Source organism: Carcharodon carcharias, chromosome 8 (assembly GCF_017639515.1).
Source record: "Carcharodon carcharias isolate sCarCar2 chromosome 8, sCarCar2.pri, whole genome shotgun sequence".
In the NCBI taxonomy this organism is placed as follows: domain Eukaryota; kingdom Metazoa; phylum Chordata; class Chondrichthyes; order Lamniformes; family Lamnidae; genus Carcharodon; species Carcharodon carcharias.
Genome location: NC_054474.1, coordinates 40,776,238 through 40,801,044, shown reverse-complemented (window position 1 = coordinate 40,801,044; position 24,807 = coordinate 40,776,238). Strand labels below are relative to the sequence as shown.

The 24,807-nt window shown below is 40.9% G+C and overlaps 1 protein-coding gene across 5 annotated transcripts in view; it reads left to right on the top strand.

Moving 5' to 3' along the window:
• LOC121280754 (cyclin-dependent kinase-like 4) overlaps window positions 1-24,807 on the top strand; it is a 173,341-nt gene that overhangs the window by 108,200 nt on the left and 40,334 nt on the right. For all 5 annotated transcript variants that reach the window (XM_041192915.1, XM_041192914.1, XM_041192917.1 and 2 more), the window contains exons 6-9: window positions 7,497-7,636; window positions 17,354-17,442; window positions 20,157-20,304; window positions 23,981-24,465. In XM_041192915.1, the coding sequence (XP_041048849.1) occupies window positions 7,497-7,636; window positions 17,354-17,442; window positions 20,157-20,304; window positions 23,981-24,465 (862 nt within the window). The remainder of the gene's footprint in view (window positions 1-7,496; window positions 7,637-17,353; window positions 17,443-20,156; window positions 20,305-23,980; window positions 24,466-24,807) is intronic.

The following is a 24,807-nucleotide window of genomic DNA, read 5'->3' as shown; positions in this document are numbered from 1 at the left end:
GGATTTCCACCTGTAACTGCTGTGAAGATGCATCAGATCATTTTTAAATATTTTTGGGAACATGGTGGTATTCTGTAAAAAAGGCTGTGTGTGTATGTGTGTCCATGGATAATTAAACTGGGGGAAGGTAAGTAAAGACAGCTTGTCTGTGGGAAATGAGAGATGAAAGGTAAAGGTGCTAGATGCATGAATTTGTAATGAGAGGCAATGTTGAATGTACAAGTAAATAGGTTGGGTTTCAAAATTTGCATTAGACGAGAGGGAGGGACTTGACTTTTCAACTGCTAAATTTCAAAGGGACAAGGACTTCAACAACCCACAAAGGTTTCATAAGTAAACACAGGAAGGTTATTAAATTCAATTTGACCCAAAAGTGGAAGGCAATAGGAAGACATGAAAGATTTTTATATTTGGGAAAAGTTGAGTTCACAGAGGTGCTTAGGACAATGGAGTCTAGGAGGAAAGGAAAAAAATACTTAAGGAGATGTTTAGTTGGGTTGAGGTGGCGGTGTGGGGCAAATGCCCTGAGACCAGTTCTGTGCTGAGTAAGTTGTGAATTTCAAGCAGCCATCCAGTTTCAAGCCAGAAGAGTCTTTGTTTTCAGGAAGCAGTCTGTTTCTGAACTTCCAACAGATTACCACACGAGAGTGGAAGATAGTGAGAAGTTGGTGTGGTATACTTTATTAAAGTAGCAGCAATTTGTGCCTTGGGTAATATTACTGGATTTTTATGATTAAAAATCTATAAGGGAGCTGTTGCCAAGCAGTTTACTTATATATTCTGACCAAGTGGGTTTTTTGGGGACTGTTTTGTAAGACTGCTTCAACTATGTAATTAAACTAATGCATTTAAGTTTTTTTTCTTCTCGTTAATAAATCTTTTAATGTTAAAATCCTAAAAGTGTCACTACGATTCTATGTTTTTGGGATTAGTAGTTTTCCCCTCATTTTCAAAATACAAAAAAAAGTTATGATCAGTAAGACACGTTTCCCTCTGGGATTTGGCTAGCTCAGTGAATAACACCGGCTATTGTAACAAATTTGGGGGGGTCTTTGCGGGATTTAAAATTCCATGATTGAATTGGGATTTGTGAATTTAAAGGATATGAGTACAAGGACAATACTGAACTCAGGTTTGTGCTGAAGGATTTTAAAGTGGTCGCACTGCAACACAGCTTTGACAATTGCTAAGACTTTTCTGGGAGTGGAAGACGTAACTGTGGAGTATTTGAAATCTTTGACTAAAACTCAGCTGAGAAAGAGTTAGCAGATGAAGAACGGGCAGAAATAAAAGCAGACTTTTGTAAGGCTGATATTGTTGAAGTACTACTCAGCATTTAAAGTTAGAGGAGGAAATGGCTGAAACTAGGGTGTCACAGCTAGAGGTAGTGAGACTTAGGTTGCAAATGAAGCAGCTTGATATAGAAAGAGATAGGTATAGGCAGAAACTTGAATTGGAAGAAAAAGAAAGAGAAATGAGAAAACTTGAATTAGAGAGAAAGGGAAAAGAGAAAGGAAAGGCTAGATTAAAAGAAGTAGAGATGAAAAAAGCTTTAATGGGATAAAGAGGAGCAGGAAAAGGAAAAGAAGAGATTGCAAGAGATAGAAATGCAAAAGCTTGAACTTCAACTTCAGAGAGAGAGAAGCTAGCAAGTAAGGAAAGACGTAAGGAAAGACAGAAAGACACAGCGAGCTCCAGAGAGAGAAAGTGGCCAGACAGTATGTATTGTCTAAAGAGAAGCTTAGAATAAAGGAGGAAAAGAGCGACAGTGATTCAGATGGTCACATTTGAGGAATTTGATTTAACTAAGAATCTTCATGTAAGTGCCTAAATTTATGGAGGATGGAGTTGAAAGATATTTCACCTCGTTTGAAAAGATAGCTATAAATTTGAATTGGCCAAGAGGTGCTTGGACTATAATGTTACAGAGTGTTTTGTCAGGTACAGTAATGAATATGTATGCTAATTTATCAGAGGAATAATCTGCAGACTACGAGGTAGCAAAAAAGGCAGTACTAAATGCTTATGAGCTTGTCCCTGAAGTTTATCAGTTGAAGTTTAGGACTATAAGAAAGAGACCTAATTAGGCATTTGTAGAGTTGCAAGATAAAAAAAAACTCTCTGGGATCAATGGTTTAGGGCGTTAAAGTTGGACAAGACTTTTAAAAATGTGAGAGAGATTATGATTACAGAAGAATTTAGAAACTGTATTCCAGTAACTATCAAGACATATTTAGATGAAAGACAAAGCAAAAAGATCAGGGAAGCTGCTGATTTAGTTGTTACTTATGATATTTCACACAGACAGTTGAGTGTAGGAAATGAGTCATATGTAAATGAGCAAGGGAATTGGAGGTTTAGAAAACCTAGTGATGGTAACAGTATTATTAACAAGGCGCCAGTTGAAGGGTGCCAGTCTGTTAAAGATGGTTAGATAGAAGGCAAAGGTGAAGGAAGAGAAGTAATATATTATCACTGTAACAAGCTTGGACATACAAGATCAAATTGTTGGAGGTTAAATGGGAAACCGACTGCAGTGATAGGAGCTCAGACAAGTTCTATAAATAAAAGTGCCGTGGGTTCTAAGACCCGGATGCAAGTCAGGCCAGTAGCCTTTGTACAGGTGAAAGAAGGAAGAGTCAGTATTAGCCAGAAAGGTGGGAATGCGTTCACAACCTACCCAAGGGAGTTCTGAAGAGCAAGTTACAAAGATGTTTAAAGGCTTTATATGCAAAGGGAAAGTATATCCGTGTGTTCCAGTAACAGCATGAGAGACTGTTAAGATCTTAAGAGATACAGGGCTAGCCAGTCATTAAAGTTATGGAATAGTGCCATCTGCTGTCCAGAAGAGTTGTTGCAGGAAAAAGTGTTATTTAGTGGAATTCATGGAGGCTTCAAACCTATTTTGTTATATAAAGTAAATTTAAAGAGTGATTTGAAAACAGGAGAGGTGATTGTTGGAGTGGTGGAGAAATTACCTATTGCAAAAGAAATTTATTCTAGGGACTATTCAATTTATGCTAGGGAATGATATTGCTGGATCACAAATATTGACTATGCCTACTGTAGTACTGGAACCTGTTGAGATGCAATTAACAGAGGTATTACAGAAGAAGCATCCTGGATTGTTTTCAGATTGCGTAGTGACAAGGTCACAAACTTAAACAGGAAGAGGAAGAATCTAAAATACAGGGGGAGAATACTGAACCTCAGTTGGCTGGATCAATCTTTGAAAAGATTACTTAGGAAGAGGAGATTAGAGAAGATAAGATTGACATGTTTAGTTCATTGAAGTTAGTGGAGTTATAGCAGCAGGATCCAGACTGAAAGCAGTTATACTAGACAGCTTATTTTGAAACTGAAGCAGAATCCATTCCAGAGTATTATTACCTTAAAGACAATGTGTTAATGAGGAAGTGGAGACAGCCTCATGTCCTGGCAGATTAAACACGGATAATAGTGCACCAAGTAGTGATACTATCTGGGTACTGGAATGAAATTTTGAGAGTGGTTCATGAAATCGCAATAGCAGGACATTTTGGAATTAGGAAAACTCAAGCTAAGATACAAAAACATTTCTATTGGCTTGGACTACATAAAGATGTAGCTAAATTCTGTCAAACATGCCACACATGCCATGTGATAGGAAAACCTTAGGCATTAATTAAACCTGCACTTTTAATTCCAATTCCCGCATTTGAGGAACCGTTTAGCAGAATCCTGATTGATTGTGTAGAATCCCTCTCTAAGATTAAAAATGGTAATCGATATTTACTGACAATCATGAATATGTCCATGCAATTTCCTGAAGCAACACCTTTCAGGAAAATCATAGCAAAGGTGAGGAGTAGAGGAGTTAATCAAATTCTTTACAAGATATGTGTCACCAAAAGGAATACCGTCTGATCAGGGTGCAAATTTCATGTCACAGCTTTTTAAAGAGTTATTGAATTGTCAATGAATAAAGCAATTTACGTTGTCAGCCTATCACCCTGAATCACAAAGTGTTTTAGAAAGATGGCATCAAGCTTTAAAGATTATGATTAGAGCATATATTCAAGACTACCCACATGATTGGGATTGGGGAATTCCATTCTTGTTGTTCACTATTAGGGATGCCCCTAATGAGTCAACAGGGTTTATTCCTTTCGAGTTAATTTATGGTCATGAAATAAGGGAACCACTCAAACTGATTCAGGAGAAATTAGTAAATCAAATTCTGAAACAACTCTCCTCGATTATGTGACAAAATTCAGAGAAAGATTGAGTAGAGCATGTGAGCTAGCTAGGGAGCATTTAAATGTATCTCAGCAAGTGACGAAGGCAAATGCAGATAAAAGGACAAAGGCTCGTAGTTTTGTGGCTGGGGATAAAGTGTTAGCATTGTTGCCAGTGTCAGGTGAACCGTTAAAGGCAGGTTTAGTGGACCTTACCAGATTGAAAAGAGACTGAGTAAGGTAAACTATGTAGTAAATACCCCAGATAGAAGAAAGGGTCAGTGAGTGTGCCATGTAAGTGTGCTAACTTTGACAGAGAGGATAAACAGAAGGAGACACTGGTAGTTGTAGGTAAGCAGGAGGAAACAGAAATTAAAAATTCTGAATTTGACCTTCCTCTGATTAAATTGAACAATGAGGAAGTACTTAAGAATCTAAATGTGATGTTAATTTACCTTCCAGAAAACAGTCGAAGTGATTTATAAGAGCTGTTGCAGTCACACAAAGCAATTTGTGGAAGTAGAACAGGAAAGACAAATTTGGCTTTGCATGTTATCGATGTGGGGGATTCAGTTTCAATAAAGCAACACAGATATAGATTAAATCCAGTAAAATTGGCCTAAGTGCAGAAAGAAATTGAATTTATGCTTCAAAATGACATCATAGAGCCCAGTCCCAGTAATTGGACTTCAACCATTGTAATGGTGCCAAAACCCAATGGCTCACAAAGACTATGTGCTCATTACTGCAAAGTAAAACGCAGTAGCAAAGGCAGATTCATATCCTATTCCTGGAGGATTGTATCAAAAAAGTGGGACAGTCCACATTTATTACAAAAATTAACTTGCTGCGAGGATACAGGCAAGTGCCATTATCAGGAAGGGCAAAAGCGATATCAGCTTTTGTGACACAGGATTGTTTATATCAATGCAAAGTAAAGCCCTTTGGTATGAAAAATGCATCAGGAACACTTCCAAGACAAACAGACAAAGAATGATTGAAGGACTAAGCAATTGTGCTGTTTATATTGATGACTTAGTAGTATTCAGTCAAACCTGGGAGGAACATCTGTGACATTTAAAGGAATGGTTTGACCAACTACAGGAAGCTAATTTGGTTGTAAATTTGGCTAAAAATGAATTTGTGAAAACAAAAGTTACATATTTAGGCCACATTGTTGGACATGATCAAGTAATCCCGTGAGATGCAAAAGTAAAAGCTATTGTAAAGTTCTCAGTGCCTACAATGAAATTGAGATTTCTGGGCATGAGTGGATGTTATCGGAAATTTGTGCCACATTTCTGCTCCACTGACTCCATTATTGGAAAAGGACAGGAGATTCCAATGGCACAGGAGTGTCAGACTGCATTTGACAGCTTGGATGCTGTACTAACCACTACACCTGTTCTAACAGCACCTGATTGTACAAAAGCAGTTTAAAATAGCCATTGACACCAGTGATGTGTGTGTTGGTGCTGTGTTGCTACAGTGGAGTATTTCTCATGGAAGTTGAACGTGCATCAGAAGAAATACTCAACTGCACAAAAAGTGATTTTAAGTTTGGTTTTAGCTTTGCAGCATTTTGAAGTGTATGTTGCAAATAACTCTTCCAAGACAGCACTATATAAGGACCACAATCATTTGAAGTTTCTGGAAAGGTTTCGAGATAAAAACGGCAGACTGTTCCAGTGGAGTTGGATATTGCAACCGTTCAATTTAAAAATTACACAAGTGGCTGTACAAGTGAATTTAATTGCAGATGCATTGTCAAGAGTTTAAATTCAAAAGAACTTGGATATTAGTATATTAAGAATGGACTGGAATGATCTTTATTCTTATAAATTGTATACATTTTCATGGTTGATGCATGTACACCATAGTGTAATAGTTTTTAGATAATTGTAATAAATAATATGAAGTGGGTTGAGAAAATGAAAGCGTCTTTCTGAAATATGATGTTTCATTTTTTTTCCATTGAGGGAGGTGTGAAGGTGGATGTTATCTTTTTAAATATTTTTGGGAATATGGTGGTATTCTGTAAAGAAGGTTCTGTGCGTGCATGTGTGTGTCTATGGATAATTAAACTAGGGGAAGGTTAGTAAAACCAGCTTGTCTGTGGGCACTGAGATATGAAAGGTAAAGGTTGCTAGATGCATGCATTTGTAATGGGCAGCAGTGGTGAAGTTGAATGTACAAGTAAATAGGTTGGGTTTTAATATTTGCATTAGGTGAGAAGTAAGGACTTGACTTTTCAGCTGCTAAATTTCAAAGGGACAAGGGACTTTTACAACTGAAAGGTTTCATAATTAAACAAGGGAAGATTATTACATTTTGTTTGGCGCGAATGTGGAGACAAAGGAATAAATGAAATTTTTTTATATTTTGGAAAAGTTGAGTTCAAAGAGGTGCTTAAGATAATGAATGAATTCATTCTAAGATGAAAGGGAAGAATGACTTTTAGGAGATGTTTAGTTGGGTTGAGGTGGCTGTGTCAGAGAGATGTCCTGAGACCAGCTCTGTGCTGAGAGAAGTTGTGAATTTGAAGCAGCCATCCAGTTTCAAGCCAGAAAAGTCTTTGTTTTGAGAAAGCGGCCTGTTTCTGAACTTCCGCCCGATCGCCACAGGAGAGTGGAAGGGAGTAAGAAGTTGTGTGGTATACTTTATTAAAGTAGCAGCAGCTTTTGCCTTGAGTAATATTACTGGATTTTTATGGTTAAAAATCTATAAGGGAGCTGTTGCCAAGTAGTTTCCTTGTGTATTCTGACTAAGTGGGTTTTCTGGGGAATGTTTTGCAAGGCTGTTTCAATTGTGTAACTTTACTCTTGTGTGTTTAAGTTTTTTTTCTTCTTGTTAATGAATCTTTTAATGTTCAAATCCTAAAATTGTTACTGGGATGCTATGCTCCTGGGATTAGTAGTTTTCCCCTAGTTTTCAAAAAAAAAGTTATGATCAGTAAGACAAGTCTCCCTTTGGCATTTGGCTTGCTCCGCGAATAACATCAGCTGCAGTCATAACACTGCATGTGTGCGATGATTAGAAGTTGTTGTCTGACTTCCCTGTAAATTACACTAAGTGCTGTTAACTTCACCATTATTTTTACAGAATAATCTAGTCCATGAACTACAAATCCCATTGAGTGTAAAAATAACATTATAATCTGAGCTATATGTTAATTCAGATAAATACACAGTCTGCTTCAGAACTCTTACAGTAATATTTGTTACAGTCGAATAACTTCTAAGCTACATTATTTTAATTAGCACTGTTTATTTTGATCAGGAAACTTAACACCACGTCTCAAGAGTCTTTTTGGCAAAAATCCTACGTTTGCCGGGGTATGTCTACCAGACATCCAAAGACCTGAATCACCAGAAAAGAGACTGTTAAGATGTAATCCCTTGTTGACTGTGCTGGTAAAGGTAAAATGGAGAGAGAGACCATCATTAATCAGTTATCAGAGGCATGTGTTTTGTGATTATCCAATTTTCTTAAAAAGGGAATATTGGTCTACTGAATGGCACCTAATTATTAAAAGGAAGATACTGTGTGCACTTACTGGTCTTTCTCAGTCAGCCATTGTTACTGATTTAAGACTGCAGAATGCAGTCAATGTGGATCCAGACATTTTCTATAGATTTACACTCCCCCAATATAGCATTATAGCGTTCTATTCATAGCACATCATCATCAGGAATGGTGAACTGTGACAGGAACATCTTTTTCATTGTATCACTGGGTATCACTGGGGAAAAAAAACACTAAGGCTAAAACTTTCCAGCATTTCCAAAATACTTTCACTACCCACTGCAATTCTGGTGGGAGTCCAGTCGAAGGATCACAAACTTAATCATAGTCCAGACCTCTAAAGATGATATTTTTTTTTTTCATGAAGATATTGTCAAATCTCTGACAAATCTTCCTTTATGGGCTAGTGGGTTTGGGAATGGAAGGACAATTTGCCCTATTATGAGGGCTAGCAGGCTCTAGCCTTAGCTTACTTGGTATGGGTGGTCAGGTGCTAGTAATGTGTCCCTAGTGTTACACATGTATGAAAATTCAAGTGACAAAACCTTCCACTGTTACTGCACAGTGACCTTTGATAAGTGTGATCCTGGCATAAAAGGCTAAGCATTTTCATGGTTACTGTGTCTGGGGGAAGATACTGAGCTCCACATTATGGTAGAGGTAAGTTAACAGTAGTATATATGTATGTGCTAACCAAACGATGTTTCTGGATGAGCAAAATGTATTAATTTCAGATCAGAACTGCTCTTTTTTTGGGTGAAGTTCATCTTCTGGAGAGTGGTGGTCTTTCAGAATCAACTTTAAGTGCCTGACGCTTCTATAAAGAGTGCAGGAGGGCATGCCAGCAGCACCAGGCATACCTAAAAATGAGGTGTCAACCTGGTGAAGCTACAACACAAGACTACTTGTGTGGTAAACAGCAGATGCAGCATGCAATAAACAGCGTTAAATGATCCCACAACCAACAGATCAGATCTAAGCTCTGCAGTCCTGCCACATCCAGTTGTGAATGGTGGACAATTAAAAAACTAATTGGAGGAGGAGGCTCCACAAATATCCCCATCGTCAGTGATGGGGGAGCCCAGTACATCAGTGGAAATGACAAAGCTGAAGCATTTGCAACCATCTTCAGCCAGAAGTGCCAAGTGGATGATCCGCCTCAGCCTGCTCTGGAGGTCCCCAGTATCATAGATGCCAGTCTTCAGCCAATTCAATTCACTCCACGTGATATCAAGAAACAACTGAAGGCACTGGATACTGCAAAGGCTATGGGTCCTGACAATATTCTGTCAATAGTACTGGAGACTTGTGCTCCAGAACTTGCTGCACCCCTAGCCAAGCTGTTCTAGTACAGCTACAACTCTGGCATCTACCCAGCTATGTGGAAGATTGCCCAGGTATGTCCTATCCACAAAAAGCAGGACAAATTGAACTGAGCCAGTTGCCACCCTATCAGTCTACCCTCAGTCATTAGCAAAGAGATGGAAGGGGTCATCGACAGTGCTATCAAGCAGCACTTACTCAGCAATAACTTGCTCACTGACAATCAGTTTGGGTTCTGCCAGGGCCACACAGCTCCTGATCTCATTATAGCCATGGTCCGAACATGGACAAAAAAGCTGAACTCCAGAGGTGAGGTGAGAGTGACTGCCCTTGAAACCAAGGCAACATTCGACCGAGTGTGACATCAAGGAGCCCAAGCAAAACTGCAATGTTTGGGAGTCAGGAGGAAAGCTCTCCACTGGTTGGAGTCATACCTAGCACAATGGAAGATGGTTATTGTTGTTGGAGGTCAATCATCTCAGTTCCAGGAAATCACTGCATGCGTTCCTCTGGGCAGTGTCCTCAGCCCAACTATCTTCAGCTGCTTCATTAATGACTTTCCCACCAACATAAGATCAGAAGTGGGGATGTTCTCTGGTGATTGCACAAAGTTCAGCGCCATTTGTGACTCCTCAGATACTAAAGCAGTCCATGTCCACAAACTGCAAGGCCTGGACAACTTTCAGGTTGGGCTGATAAATAGCAAGTAACACTCGAGACTCACAAGTGCCAGGCAATGACCATCTCCAACAAGAGAGAATCTAAGCATCTCCCTTTGACATTCAATTGCATCACCAACGCTGAATCCCCCACTATCAACATCCTGGGGTCACCATTGACCAGAAACTGAACTAGATCAGTCATATAAATACTGTGGCTACAAGAGCAGGTCAGGGACTGGAAATTCTGCAGTGAGTAACTCACCACCTCACTTCTCAAAGCCTGCTGATCTACAAGGCTCAATTCAGGATTGTGATGGAATACTCTCCACTTGCCTGGATAAGTGCAACTCCAACAACACTCACGAAGCTTGACACCATCCTGGATGATTGGTACCCCATCCACCACTTTAACTATTCACTCCCTCCACACCTGACGTACAGTGACAGCAATGTATATATCAGCAAGATGCACTACAGCCACTCATTAAGGATCCTTCGAAAGCACCTTCTCTCACCTAGAAGGACAGATGTGTGGTAACAGCCCCTGCAAGTTCCCCTCCAAGCCACTCACCATCCTGACTTGGAAAAATATCAGCATTCCTTCACTGTCGCTGGATCAAGATCCTGGAACTCCCTCCCTAACAGCTCTGTGGGTGTACCTACACAACATGGACTGCAGTGGTTCAAGAAGATGGGTCACCAGCACCATCTCAAGGGCAATTAGGGATGGGTAATAAATGCTGTCCTAGCCACCGATACCCACATCCTGTGAAAAAAAAACAAATAAAAAAAACAGATTGAAGACTTGTGAAAACTGATTGAAAAGTCAGATATATCTGAAGATCTGTAAGTCACAGATGCTCACATTCTTGCAATCATAATCCCAGACATACGTTTGCTCTCACAATCACACTCCTGTTCATACTTTCATACTGACACTCACAATTATGCACATACACATAATTACACTCACGCTGACAGTGGTATTTACAGTAAGTCCTCACTCAAAGTTGTGGTTGCATTCATGGGGCAGAATTTTCCGGTCGGCGTGTGGGGGTGGACCCGACACGTAAAATGACGTGCGATGAAGTTGGGTGTGCATCCCAACATCATCACGCGCCATCAAGACGTTTCGATCAGCGGGCACGTGCCGGAGTCAGCTATGCGCCTGCAGAAATGTAAGTGGCCTATTAAGGACATTAAGAAATTAATTGCTCCACACCTCAGGGAGATTGCTGCGCTCTTTCCGCCAGACAAAGAACCATGGCTGAAAGACCTCTGGCTTCAAACAACGGACACACCACTCTATGGACCCTGAGAAATCCGCCTTCCAGTCATTGGTATGATCCTACAACCACTGAGGTATGGCGGTACACATATTTGAGAGCTGATGTACAACATCTGTAACCATCCTCTCACTTACTTGTGCAGCGATGCCTGTATAGCCTTGGATTCCCTCAAATGTAGACGATGTCAAGACAACCACTGTCATTAACCAAACAGAACTGCATGTTCCTGAGCACGCAAAGAAAAAAGAAAAGAGTATTCTGACAGGGACTTCAGCTCTGAGCTGTTTTCTCTCTTTGTGGAGCAGGTTTGTCCATTCTTGCTACAGGTCTAGGAAGACCCTCAATGGTCAGATCAGCCAACCACCCAGGTGGTAACCACGATGCCTCCAGTGGAAGAGGTGAAAGAGATTGATCAGTAGTCCAAGAAGCCTCTACCACTGGCACCGACAGCAGGTCAACACTGCAACCATTGTGCATGTGCTGCAACTTCCTGTCAGCATGCCAAAGCCACAAGAGCTGCTGGAACCTGGTAGCAGCTGTCCATGGCCGACAACGAAAAGAAGAGAGCGTATCACTGAATCTTCCTCTCGCCACAGGACCTTTCTCCCTCAGCCAGAGAGGACATCAGGATGACCCAAATGACAACGGAAAAAGTGAAAGAAGTGACAAGGAGGCAAACACGATGTTCGTCCACCCTGCAAGAAACAAGTTAGAGTAGCAGCAACCACTGATCAACACAACAGCCAAACTGACCAAGTGTAGTTCAACACAAAGGAATGGAAGAAATGAAGGGCGCTAGAGTAATTGATATTATTTGTTATTAAGTATCTTCCAAAAGGTTTAGTTTAATTTACAGGGGAAAGTCAAGGCAGGAGTGCTCAAAGCTGTGGTGTGCTCCTCCTGCTCTATGTGGGAAGCCAGGGGCCAGCATGTGTGCTGCAGCTCCTGGAAGCCCGGGTTTCTGAGCTGGAGTGGCGGCTGGGGACACTGTGGAGCATCCGCAAGGTGGACATTATTGTGGATAGCACGTATAGAGAGGTGGTCACACTTCAGGCTAAGAATCTACAGGCAGAAAGGGAATGGGCGACCACCAGGCAGAACAAGAGGACCAGGTAGGCAGTGCAGGAATTTCCTGTGTCTATTCCCCTGCAAAACAGATATACTGCTTTGGATACGGTTAAGAGGAATGACCCCTCAGGAGAAAGCAGCAACAGCCAAATTCATTGCACCACGGTTGGCTCTGTTGCACAGGGGAGGAGTAAAAATTGTGGGAATGCAATAGGGGATTCAATTTTAAGGGGAATAGATAAGCGTTTCTGTGGCCGCAAACGAGACTCCAAGATGGTATGTTGCCTCCCTGGTGCTAGGGTCAAGGATGTGAGCAGCGACAGGACATTCTGAAGGGGGAGGGTGAACAGTCAGCAGTCGTGGTACACATTGGTACAAACAACATAGCTAAAAAAAGGAATGAGGTCCTAAAAGCAGCATATGGGGAGTTAGGAAGTAAATTGAAAAGTAGGAACTCAAAGGTAGTGATCTCAGGATTACTACCAGTGCCACTTGCTAGTCAGAGTAGAAATATTGGGTGAATATGTGGCTGAAGAGATGGTGTAAGGGGGAGGGTTTTAGATTCCTGGGACTTTGGGACCGGTTCTGGGGGAGGTGGGACCAGTACGTACTGGACGGGTTACACCTGGGCAGGACCGGCACTGATGTTCTAGGGGGTGGGGAGGGTTTAAACTAAAATGGCAGGGGGAAGGGAACCTATGCAAGGTGTCAGAGGAGGGGGAATCAAGGACAAGAACAAAAGACAGAAAGGGGAACAAGAAAAGTGACAGGCAGAGAAATCAAGGGCAAGAATCAAACAGGGCCTCAGTGAAAAATAGTGGGAACGGGACAAGTAATGTTAAAAAGACAAGCCTAAAGGCTTTGCGCCTTAATGCGAGGAGCATTCGCAATAAAGTGGATGAATTAGCTGCGCAAATAAATGTAAACAGGTATGATTTAGTTGGGATTACGGACACATGGCTGCAGGGTGACCAGGGATGGGAACTGAACATCCAGGGGTATTCAGTATTTAAGAAGGACAGACAAAAAAGAAAAGGCGGTGGAGCTGCCTTGCTGGCTAAAGAGGAAATTAACGCGATGAAAGATATTGGCTCCAGCGATGTGGAATCTGTATGGGTAGAGCTGAGAAACACTAAGGGGCAAAAAACATTAGTGGGGGTTGTATATAGACCCCAAACTGTAGTGGTGATGTTGGGAATGGCATTAAACAGGAAATTAGAGATGCATGCAATAAAGGAAAATCTGTAATTATGGGTGACTTTAACCTGCATATAGATTGGGCAAATCAAATTAGTAACAATACCGTAGAGGAGGAGTTCCTGGAGTGCATACGGGATGTTTTTCTGGACCAATACGTTGAGGAACCAACTAGAGAACAGGCCATCTTAGACTGGGTATTGTGCAATGAGAAAGGAATAATTGGCAATCTAGTTGTGCGAGACCCCTTGGGGATGAGTGACCATAATATGTTAGAATTCTTCATCAAGATGGAGAATGACGTAGTTGATTCTGAGACTAGGGTCCTGAATCTTAATAAAGGAAACTATGATGGTATGAGGCGCAAGTTGGCTATGATGGATTGGGAAACGTTACTTAAAGGGATAACGGTGGATAGGCAATGACAAACATTCAAAGAGTGCATGGATGAACTGCAACAATTCTTTATTCCTGTCTGGCACAAAAATAAAACAGGAAAGGAGGCCAAACCATGGCTTGCAAGGGAAATTAAAGATAGTATTAGATCTAAGGAAGAAACATACAAATTGGCTAAAAAAAAACAACAGATCTGAGGATTGGGAGCAGTTTATTTTTCCCTTCTTAATCAATCCCTTGGTCCTCCTTTGCTGAATTCTACAGTACGAGAGTAAGCTTGTGGGGAATATAAAAACTGACTGTAAAAGTTTCTATAGGTAAGCGAAGAGAAAAAGATTGGTGAAGACAAATGTAGGTCCCTTACAGTCAGAAACAGTGGAATTTATAATGGGGAACAAAGAAATGGTTGACCAACTAAATACATACTTTGGTTCTGTCTTCACAAAGGAGGACACAAATAACATACCAGAGATGTTGGGGAACACAGGGTTTAGTGAGAGGGAGGAACTGAAAGAAATCATTATTAGTAGGGAAATGATGTTGGGGAAATTGATGGGATTGAATGCTGATAAATCCCCAGGGCCTGATAATCTACATCCCAGAATACTTAAGGAAGTGACCCTAGAAATAGTGGATGCATTGGTGGTCATCTTCCGAGATTCTGTAGACTCGGGAACAGTTCCTACAGATTGAAGGGTAGCTAATGTAATCCACTATTTAAAAAGGGAGGTAGAGAGAAAACAGGGAATTATAGACCAGTCAGCCTGACGTCGGTAGTGGGGAAAATTCTAAAGTCCATTATAAAAGATTTAATAGCTGAGCCACATGGAAAACAGTGGCAGAATCGGACAGAGTCAACATGGATTTACAAAAAGAAAATCATGCTTGACAAATCTACTTGAATTTTTCGATGATGTAACTAGTAGAGTTGATGAGGGGGAGCCAGTGGATGTGGTTTATTTGAACTTTCAGAAGGCTTTCGACAAAGTCCCACATAAGAGATTAGCGTGTAAAATTAAAGCGCATGGGATTGGGGGTAGTGTATTGAGATGGAGAGAAAACTGGTTGGCAGACAGGAAACAGAGTAGGAATAGACGGGTCTTTTTCCGAATGGCAGGCAGTGACTAGTGGGGTACCGCAGGGATCGGTGCTGGGACCCCAGCTATTCACAATATATATTAATGATTTAGATGAGGGAACTAAATGTAATATCTCCAAATTTGTGGATGACACAAAGCTGGGTGGGAGGGTGAGCTGTGAGGAGGATGCAGAGATGCTTCAGTGTGATTTGGACAAGCTGAGTGAGTGGACAAATGCGTGGCAGATGCAGTATAATGTGGATAAATGTGAGGTTATCCACTTTGGTACCAAAAACAGGAAGGCAGTTTATTATCTGAATGGCTATAGATTGAGAGAGGGGAATGTGCAACAAGACCTGGGTGTTCTCGTATACCAGTCGCTGAAGTTAAGCATGCAGGTGCAGCAGGCGGTAAAGAAGGCAAATGGTATGTTGGCCTTCATATCAAGAAGATTCGAGTACAGGAGCTGGGACGTCTTGCTGCAATTATATGGGGCCTTGATGAGTCCACACCTAGAATATTGTGTGCAGTTTGGGTCTCCTTATCTGAGGAAGAATGTTCTTGCTACAGAGGGAATGCAGCGAAGATTTACCAGACTGATTTCTGGGATGGAGGGACTGACAAATGAGAGATTATGTTGGCTAGGATAATATTCGCTGGAGTTCAGAAGAATGAGGGGAGATCTCATATAAACCTATAAAATTCTAACAGGACTAGACGGGGTAGATGCAGGAAGGATGTTTCCGATGGTGGGGAGTCCAGAACCAGGGGTCTGAGGGTACGGGATAGACCATTTAGGACAGATGAGGAGAAATTTCTTCAGCCAGAGAGTGGTGAGCCTGTGGAATTCGCTACCACAGAAAGTAGTTGAGGCCAAAACATTGTATGTTTTCAAGGAGTTAGATATAGCTCTTGGGGCGAAAGGGATCAAAGGATATGGAGAGAAAGCAGGAGCAGGCTATTGAATTGGATGATCAGCCATGATCATGATGAACGGCGGAGCAATCGTGAAGGGCTGAATGGCCCACTAATGCTCCTATTTTCTCTGTTTCTATGAATGAAAGCATAGCCAGATGCTAGCTCAACCTCCAAACCACCAGGAAGAACCAGCAGTGACAGAGCCTACCACTCCTCCAACAGAACTGTGAACAGGATGTGGAAGGGTTATAAGACCTCCAGACCACCTGAACCTTTAAATTCAAGGACTTGATGGGGAGATGGGATAGTGATAATGTAGTAATAGTGATAATGTACTAGCAATGTAAATGTAAGACATGAAGTAAACTAGTATAACTCCAAATATATTGAGTAAAGCCTTGGGGGGAGGTGTAGTAGAAGGTCTGGCACATTTAGGGTTAATGTAGGACTGAGTACAGTACTGCCCACACAGTGATGTGAGAAGGCACATGACCCAGACCCCGGGTCTACGTGTGTTGACCTAAGCATGGAGACAGCTCCTAGTTTGTACTCTTTACTGTACATGTGTAAATAGTACTCATAGTTAATAAAGACCTATTGTTAACCTACAGAAGACTACGGAGACTTCTTCAAGACATACCAATCTGTAACTAACATCCCACAACACCCTCCATCATACATTCAGGTGGATGTGAAAGATCCTATGAGATAATTTGTTATTTTGAACTGATAAACATTTACAACTCAACTAATACCACTAATAGCAGAATATCTGTTCATTTGCCTCATTGTTGTTTTGAGAGCTCTTGCTGTGTACAAATGTGCAACTGTGTTGACATAAATAACAACAGTGACTGCAGTTTACAATAATTCATTTTATGGATGCATTTTAGAGTGTTTCTGAGAGACATAAAAAAAAGAAAGAAAACATTGCATTTTTATAGCATCTTTCGCAACCTCAGGATGTACCAAAGGGGCTCTACAGTCAATGAAGTACTTTTTAACTGTGGTTAATCGTTATGATGCAAGAAATGCGGCAGGCAATTTGTGCACAGCAAGGTCCCGCAAATAGCAAAGTGACAATGGCCAGTAAACCTGTTTTTTCCTGGGATGTTGTATGAGGGATAAATAGTGGCCACCACACCAGGGATAACTCACCCGCTCTTCTTCAAAATAGTGCCATGGGATCCTTGATACCATCTTTGGGAGCAGACAGGTTTTAGCATCTCATCTGAAAGGTGGCATCTCTGACAGCTCAGCACTCCCACAGTACTCTAGTAGAGCATCAACCTAGATAGTTGTGCTCATCTCTCTGGAGTGGGATGTGAATTTACAATCTTCTGACATAAGAGGAAAGAGCCCTTACCCAGTGATCCACTGCTGGAGCTAATGAGTGCTTTATGAATCCATGTACTCATACATGGATTCTCATACAGAGAAATTCCACTTCCAGTTTGAGGCACAAAAGTAAGGTATCTTTTGTGAAATTAATTCTGTTTTTGAGTCCTGGTTAAGAGGCCTGACCTTCTGGGAAGTCAGCTATAATTACGTTTGGGTGCCAGGCTAACTGACCTTCTATGGTTTAATTGTTGAAGTTGGGGTTTTAGTTACTCATAACTGAGAGACAGTTACAGGTTTTGCTTGACAGAAGTATTGATTGGAAATGTATATTTTCTCAGAAATGCTTACAGATGGACCCAGACAAGAGATCTTCATGCACAGAGCTGCTGAAAGCTGAATATTTCACAGCAGATGGATTCTCAGAGAAGTGAGGACCTTTCAATTTGGAATAAATGCTATTTTACTGGAAATTTATAACATAGTCACTTATTTTTCACCTAAATGATTAAATGGAGATTCGCACATCATAATACTTAATTGATTCTAATTTTTTTAAATAGTGATTACATTAGACCTCTTTATTCTGCATATTCCCCAGTGAATCGTCGACCACTTGCAGTGGGAAGACTCCTGTTCCCAGCTGCCTAGTGCCTTGTCCTACAAGTTTAAGTAGGAAGGTGGGTGATAGAAGTATAATGCACAGACTGGAATGCCTACATAGTGACGACAACTTGATTCTGCTCTGGTGGTTCTCCTCATAACTCAGCTTTACTGCTGAAATGGGAGACAATGAATCAAATCTTCCACAAGGTGGAAGGAAAAGTTGGAGGATCAGTCCCCTAAAACTCAGCCAGTTTAGTAAGGTTTTCAGGGAAGCAAATCCATCACCCTTACCCTTTTTGGCTTACATGTTATTTTAGTCCCATTTTATGTAGTTGACTCTAAATGCCCTATGATGTGGCTAGCAAACCATTAAATTGTAAACAATCACTGCCATGTTAATTCTGTATCTAACACCAATGTGGAAGCCCCATCACCACAAGGACTGCTTGATTCCTTCTAAGAGCATCTGGAGATGGGCATTAATTGTGGCTTGTCTGTGCAACCCAGATTCCAAGAACAAGTGAACAAAAGGCTCACTCTCCAGTAGGACTTCGCAAAGTAGGATGGCAGAGTTGTGCTAGCAGTTGATTTGCCTACCGGCGTAGCTTGGTACTGGCATGTTTTTACAACATGTGTTTTATCTCAATGGTGATAGAAGTTACCTTTCCATGAAAAGGTCAGTGCAGAGAGCTTTAGACTCCCAGGACACTGGGACCAGTTCTGGAGGAGATGGAACCTGTACAAGCCAGACAAGTTGCATCTTAATAGGGATGCGAGGTCCACTGGTGCTATTGGGGAGGATTTAAATTAATTTTGCAAAAGATTGGGCATCCGAGTGTGGATTCAGAAGGGAGGAAAGCAAAGTTCAAAACTCAAGGCAGAAATTAATAAGAAAATGTTGAACACAGAAGAAACGTAGACAAGAAAGGAGTTGCTGATTAATGGTATATATTTCAACGCAAGGTGGAAAAGGCAGATGAGCAGAAGGTGCAGAAAGACACTTGGAAGTGTGATATCATGACTTTTACTGAAACATGGCTTTGATAAGAGCAGGAATGGCAGTTCAACATGCCTGATTATAGGATTTTCAGATGGGATAAAAAGGGGTGAAAACAGGAGTGAGGGTCACAATATTGGTTAAATAAACAATCACTACTGTGAGGAAAAATGATATGCTAGAAGGATTGTCAAATGAGGCCATATGGGTTGAAATGAAGAACAAAGAAGCAATAGTCACACTGTTGGAAGTATACTATAGACCCCCAAACAATCAGAGGGAGATAGCAGAGCAAATATGTAGGCAAATTTCTGAGAAGTACAGAAACAATAGATAGTAATAGTAGGGGGTTACAACCTCCCTAATATTAACTGGGATAGAACCAGTGTAAAGGTATAGAGGGGGCAGAATTCTGAAAATGTTTTCAGGACAATTTTTTTTTTTGCCAGTACATAGAAAGCCCAACAAGAGAAGCAACAGTTCTTACTTAGTTTTATGGAATGATGTGGGGCAGATGTAAGGGTTATCAGTAGGAGAGCGTTTTTAAAAATTCATTCATGAAATGTGAGCGTCGCTGGCTAGGCCAGCATTTATTGCCCATCCCTAATTGCCCTTGCGAACTGAGTGCTTTTCAGAGGCAGCTAAGAGCCAACCACATTGCTCTAGGTCTGGAGTCACATGTAGGCCAGACCAGGTAAGGATGGCACATTTCCTTTCCCTAAAGGACATTAGAGAACCAGATGGGATTTAAGCGGTAGTGATAATTATTTGCTTGGATCTAGTGTAGTTATGGGAAAAAAAAGATAAAAATAAACCAGGAGTAAAAGTTCTCAATTGGGGAAAGGACAGTTTTACTAAGCTGAGATGTGATTTATCAGAAGTGGACTGGAAACAACTACTTGAAGGTAAATCAATGTCAGAGGAGTGAGGTAGTGAGAGTTCAGCAAAAAGATGCTCCCACAAAGAAAAAGGGTGGGACTACCAAATCTAGAGCCTCCTGGATGTCAAGGAGCGTATAGGGTAAGATAAGGCAAAAAGGAAGTGTATGTCTGATACTGAGAGCTCAATACTGTAGAAAACCTAGAGGAATCCAGAAAGTACAGTGGTGAAATTAAAAAGGAAATTAGGTTGGCAAAGAGAGGGCAGGAAAAAGTATTGGCAAGTAAAATCCAAATAAATTTTATAAATAGATAAAGAGCAAAGAGCAGAAAATAATTGAGATCAAAAATGTAACCTGGCTGTGGAGATGGAAGGTGCAAGCATGGTTCTTAAAGGAATAGTTTGTGTTTCTTTTTCACAAAAGAGCAGGACAATGCCCTTGGTCTACAGGTGCTAGTTAGCTGGGAGCAGTGGACTTTGTTTCAGTGAATCAGGGTGGCAGTAGGTTAATTTCTTCAATAAGTATGCAATAAAAAATTAAATCAGCAAAATAATGAATGTGTTCATTGCAGTAGTTAACTGTAATTGAATAATAATAATTAGCCCACAAGAATTGAGGTTTGTTTGCAGGATCCCTTGAAATACCTCATTTGTACTTGCAGATTTATCCCGGAGATTCAGGCTCAAGTTCTTAAGGATATGAAAGATAATCCACTCTTGATCAGAAAGCGTAAAAACGTCAGCAAAGAAATCACAGAATATGAAAAGATGATGCTAAATGTCAAACAAAATGCTAAAAAGCATGGAAAGGTGAGAATTTTTGTGTTCTTTTATGAGATTAGAATTTGAACACACATGACTGCTCAAATATTTATTGAGAATAATATTTTAACAAGAACTGAGTCCAGTGAGTTGGACACTGCCCTTTCATTGCTGGAATGTGTGTTAAAATCAAGCCCAATTGATGGGGAAAATTCTATACTGGCTGTAAAGACCCTGTTTGCTGTTTATGGAATTATACCATCAGCCATGCTTTGGCAAATATAAATTTCACATTGACGCTTGGGGGAGAAAACCTTGTAAGTTAACAGATAACAACAGTAACACGAACTAACTGCATCAAGTAACAAACTGAGCGGGGAGGGGAATAAGATAGGAAAGTGGGTGCGATAGTATGGAAATATTCTTTTGTGATGATTTTTTTAACCATCTTGAAATCATCCACCCATAAAAAATGCATTAACATACTTAAGAGCATCCAAACCAAGCCATTAAGAAGTTGTCTCAAGTCAAGTTTCAGTTTCGCCTGATAAGGATCACACATTCTCTTACCTTTGGATTGTATTCCACTCACCCATATCCGAAAAGCTTAGCTGCAGTTAAACACAAGCTTAGAAATCCCCACGTGTGGATGGGAGTACGACAGAAAGAAGTCCAGCTAAATCCACAAAGCTTAGCACTGGTTAACTTCCTGCTGCTAATTCAGCTCAGGCTACCCTACCTTTTAGGGCATTGACTTGCACAGTTGTTGACAGAGAAGTGGGAAGAATCAAAGTCCTCAGTAACAGATCTACACCACCTGATCCATTTAAAGTGCCAGGTAAAGTAATGCAGATCTGCCTGACTCTTTGATCTCTTTATTGCTTCTAATGGGAGGGGTGAATCAGTTCCAATCTTCTGCTGTAATAGTTCCACAAACACTGATGCAGTCCACTCTGCTTAATTCAGAACTCTGTGATCTAAATGTCTATATAACAGAATGTTTTGGCAAAATGAATTTTGTACTTATTATCTAGAGACCTCATATTCCAACCCTAATGATTTAATCTGGAAACATCAGGTGTGGCAATTGCGTGTTTCCTTGATAGACCCACAGCACTCAATGTTTATAACAAAATTAATTTGCCTTCGATATCTTGTAACATTCCTTCAATATTATAGTCCCTTTTTTTACGTTCCACGACGTTTTGCTGCAAGAAATACTTTGTGGAATGTAAAATACTGCAGGAATTCACCAAGGCTCCTTAGCCAGCATCTTCCAAACCCATGACCATTACCATCTAGAAGGACAAGGGCACTAGATGGATGGGAACACCACCACCTGGAAGTTCCCCTCCAAGTCACTCACTATCCTGACTTGGAAATATATTGTTGTTTCTTCACTGTTGCTGGCTCAAAATCCTGGAACTCCCTTCCTTGCAGCACTGTGGGTGTACCTACACCACATGGACTGCAGCGATTCAAGAAGGCAGCTCACCACCACCTTCTCAATGGCAACTAAGGATGGGTAATAAATGCTGGCCCAGCCAGCGAAACGTACTTCCCGTGAATGAATAAAAAAAAAGGAAACTCACCAAAATATTCCATAAACTCATCTTGTAGACCACTCTTGCCAATTTGATTTTCCCAGTCTCTGAGGATTAAAGTCCCCCACAATAATTACATTTCCTTTGTTACAAGTTCCAATAATTTCTTGTTTATTGCTCTGCCCAATAGTCTAACTACTGTTAGGGGACCTATAAACTACTCCTGTCATTGTTTTTTGATTCTTGCTATTCCTAGTTCCCACCCATACTGATTCTACTTCATGAGATCTTCAGAGGCCAGATCCTTTCTGACTGATGTCATTAGTGATGACATAACGACCTTATGTCATCACTTACTATCAGGGTTACCCCTCCTCCTTCACCATTCTGCCTGGCTTTCCAAAATATTCTGTACCCTGGAATATTTATTTTCCAACCTTCATCACCTTGTAACCATGTCTGATCATAATCTGTATTGGCAATTATATCTGAATCATTTACCTCTATCGCTGCCACTAGTTCTTCTATCTTATTTGCAGATGCTTTGTGTATTCAGATAAAAAACCTTTAATTTAATTTTTTTACTTCTATTGCCTGCAACGACATTATTCGCTAGCGTACAATTTTTGTTAAACTTCCTGTGAGGTGGCAGGTGGATAGGGTGACAGGTGGGTGAGGTGGTAGGTGGGCAGGGCGGCAGATGGCTAGTATGGTAGTTGGGTAGAATGGCAGGTGGGTGTGGTGGTAGAGGGGTAGTCTGGAAGGTGGGTGAGGTGTTTGATGGGTAGGGTGCTAGATAGGTAGGGTGAGGTGGTAGGTGGTTGTGGTAGCAGGTGGCTTCAGTGGGTGAGGTGGTAGCCATGTCTGAGGGGTAAGTCAGGCGGTCGGGGGTTTGGTTGGGTGGTTGGTGGGGGTAGTTGAGTGGCTGGCGGGGGTAATCGGGTTCAGGAGGGTAGTTGGGGTGTCAGGGTGAGTAATTAGGATGTCAGTTCTGGAGTTACTCAGGAGCTAGACTAGGATTTTTCTGAGTAACATTTCCTGTTCAGGTATGTAAATCAGAACAATCAAAAGTTACTGACTCTAGCTCATAGTTGGAGACATTCATGGAGAGTTGTAGGGAGCTGGGGAATTGCCTATTGGAGGTTGACACACCCTGGGCAATTCCCATGTAGGTCAGCGCATCAGGAATTTTACAGGGTCGCGAGCACATTACTGGTCATACCTCTAGTCTCCAATGATTTGGAGACCCGAAGATTTGGGCCATAGTTAAATGTATGGAACTGTCTCTCACGAAAAGCAGTTGATGCTAGTTTAAGTAATAATTTTACATCTGAGGTTGATAGATGTTTGCTAGCCAAGGTTATTAAAGGATGTGGAAACATGGTGGAGTTAGGGTATAGATATGCCTTGATTTCATTGAATGGCTTGAAAATAGAACAGGTTTGAGGGGGCTGGATGGCCTACTCTTCTTATAATCTTCTGCATGACCAGAACAGGGATCATACCATTTGCAATGTTCATAACTTCAAACCAAAATTAAATTAGGAAGCTTAATATTTTAATAAGGCCGTGATTTCCCAGCCCCATTGTGGTGTGACCCGGCACAGGAGATTCGGCAGCCCAGCCAAAAGTCCATTGACTTTCAGCGGAACCGGATAATCCCGGCAGCGAGCGGGGCTGGGAAATCCCGCCCTAAGTATTTCTCAAATCGTAATTTAGTAATAATTGTGGGATTTAGCTTTTAAGTAAAGAAACGTCATTAAGTGCGACCTCTGTCCAGCGTCTGCCCCCAGTGGCACAACTCCAATCTGAAACTTGGCAGAATTGGACAAATGGAATTGTGTACTTCAGTGCAATGGCACCAGTGTGATTGGGTCATTGTGACACACGAGAATTTTGATCTAAACCTTAAATCAATAATCATAATTGACTGTTAACAGATTTTGCCTTTTAGAAAATTTGGCTTTTTTTTCTAGTCCAGAGTGGCCTCTGCAACATATATTTTAAAAAATCTGAATACTGGCCAACATTAGAAAAAAACCTGATGTTTCCTCGTAGGTTATGCTTTTGAATGATGTTTGGGATCAAAGTTAATTCAAGAAGCTCCAAAAGGACAAGTCATGTCCAAATTATTTTTTACACTGCTTAATCATACAGAATGCAATTTTCTTGTCATACAGGATGCTACAAAGGACAAGGAACCTAAAAGCAGGAAATACAAACGTACTAGCACAAAAGCAGAAACAATAAAGGCAGAACAAGTAGATCATCCAACTGTATGGAAATCTTTTCAAATGCCTCGGGAAGCCATACAGAAAAATTCTCCTGAAGGAACAGAAGGGAAGCAAACAGGAACTGAAAGGAAGCAAACAGGAACTGAAAGGAAGCAAACAGGAACTGAAGGGAAGCAAACAGGAACTGAAAGGAAGCAAACAGGAACTGAAGGGAAGCAAACAGGAATAACTGAAGGGAAGTATATTAACTGTAATAAAACAAATCCAGCAGTCACTTCTCTGAAAGATTTGAACAATAATGGGGAAGCTCTAAATGCTACAACAGCTGCCAGCATCCCTCCAATTGGCATCCATACTGGAATGACTACTTCAATACCTCCCAATAAAAATCTTAATCCTGACGCCAATGATAATTCAGTGTCAAACTCAAGGTAACTACTCAGGAAATATGTTTTAAAAAAAACTATCAGTGATATACCAGTCTATGAATGGATTTCTCCATGAGACTGTATTAATGACTCTTTATATAATGCACAGTCAAAATCACACATAGTTCCTAATTTGACAAGCTTCACTTGTGATTTGTAGTTGGTTAATATTTTGATTGTTATAGGCAAGTAACAGGGTAGAACAAAACTGACAATATCCCCTGTAAAACCTTCATTCTGTTACAGTGGCCTTGGAGAGCGGCCTCGGGTAAGTGAGGAAGTATTAGAGTGGCATACCTGAGACAATGCCAAAAGGAAAAAGTCATACTCCCACTCTGATATACC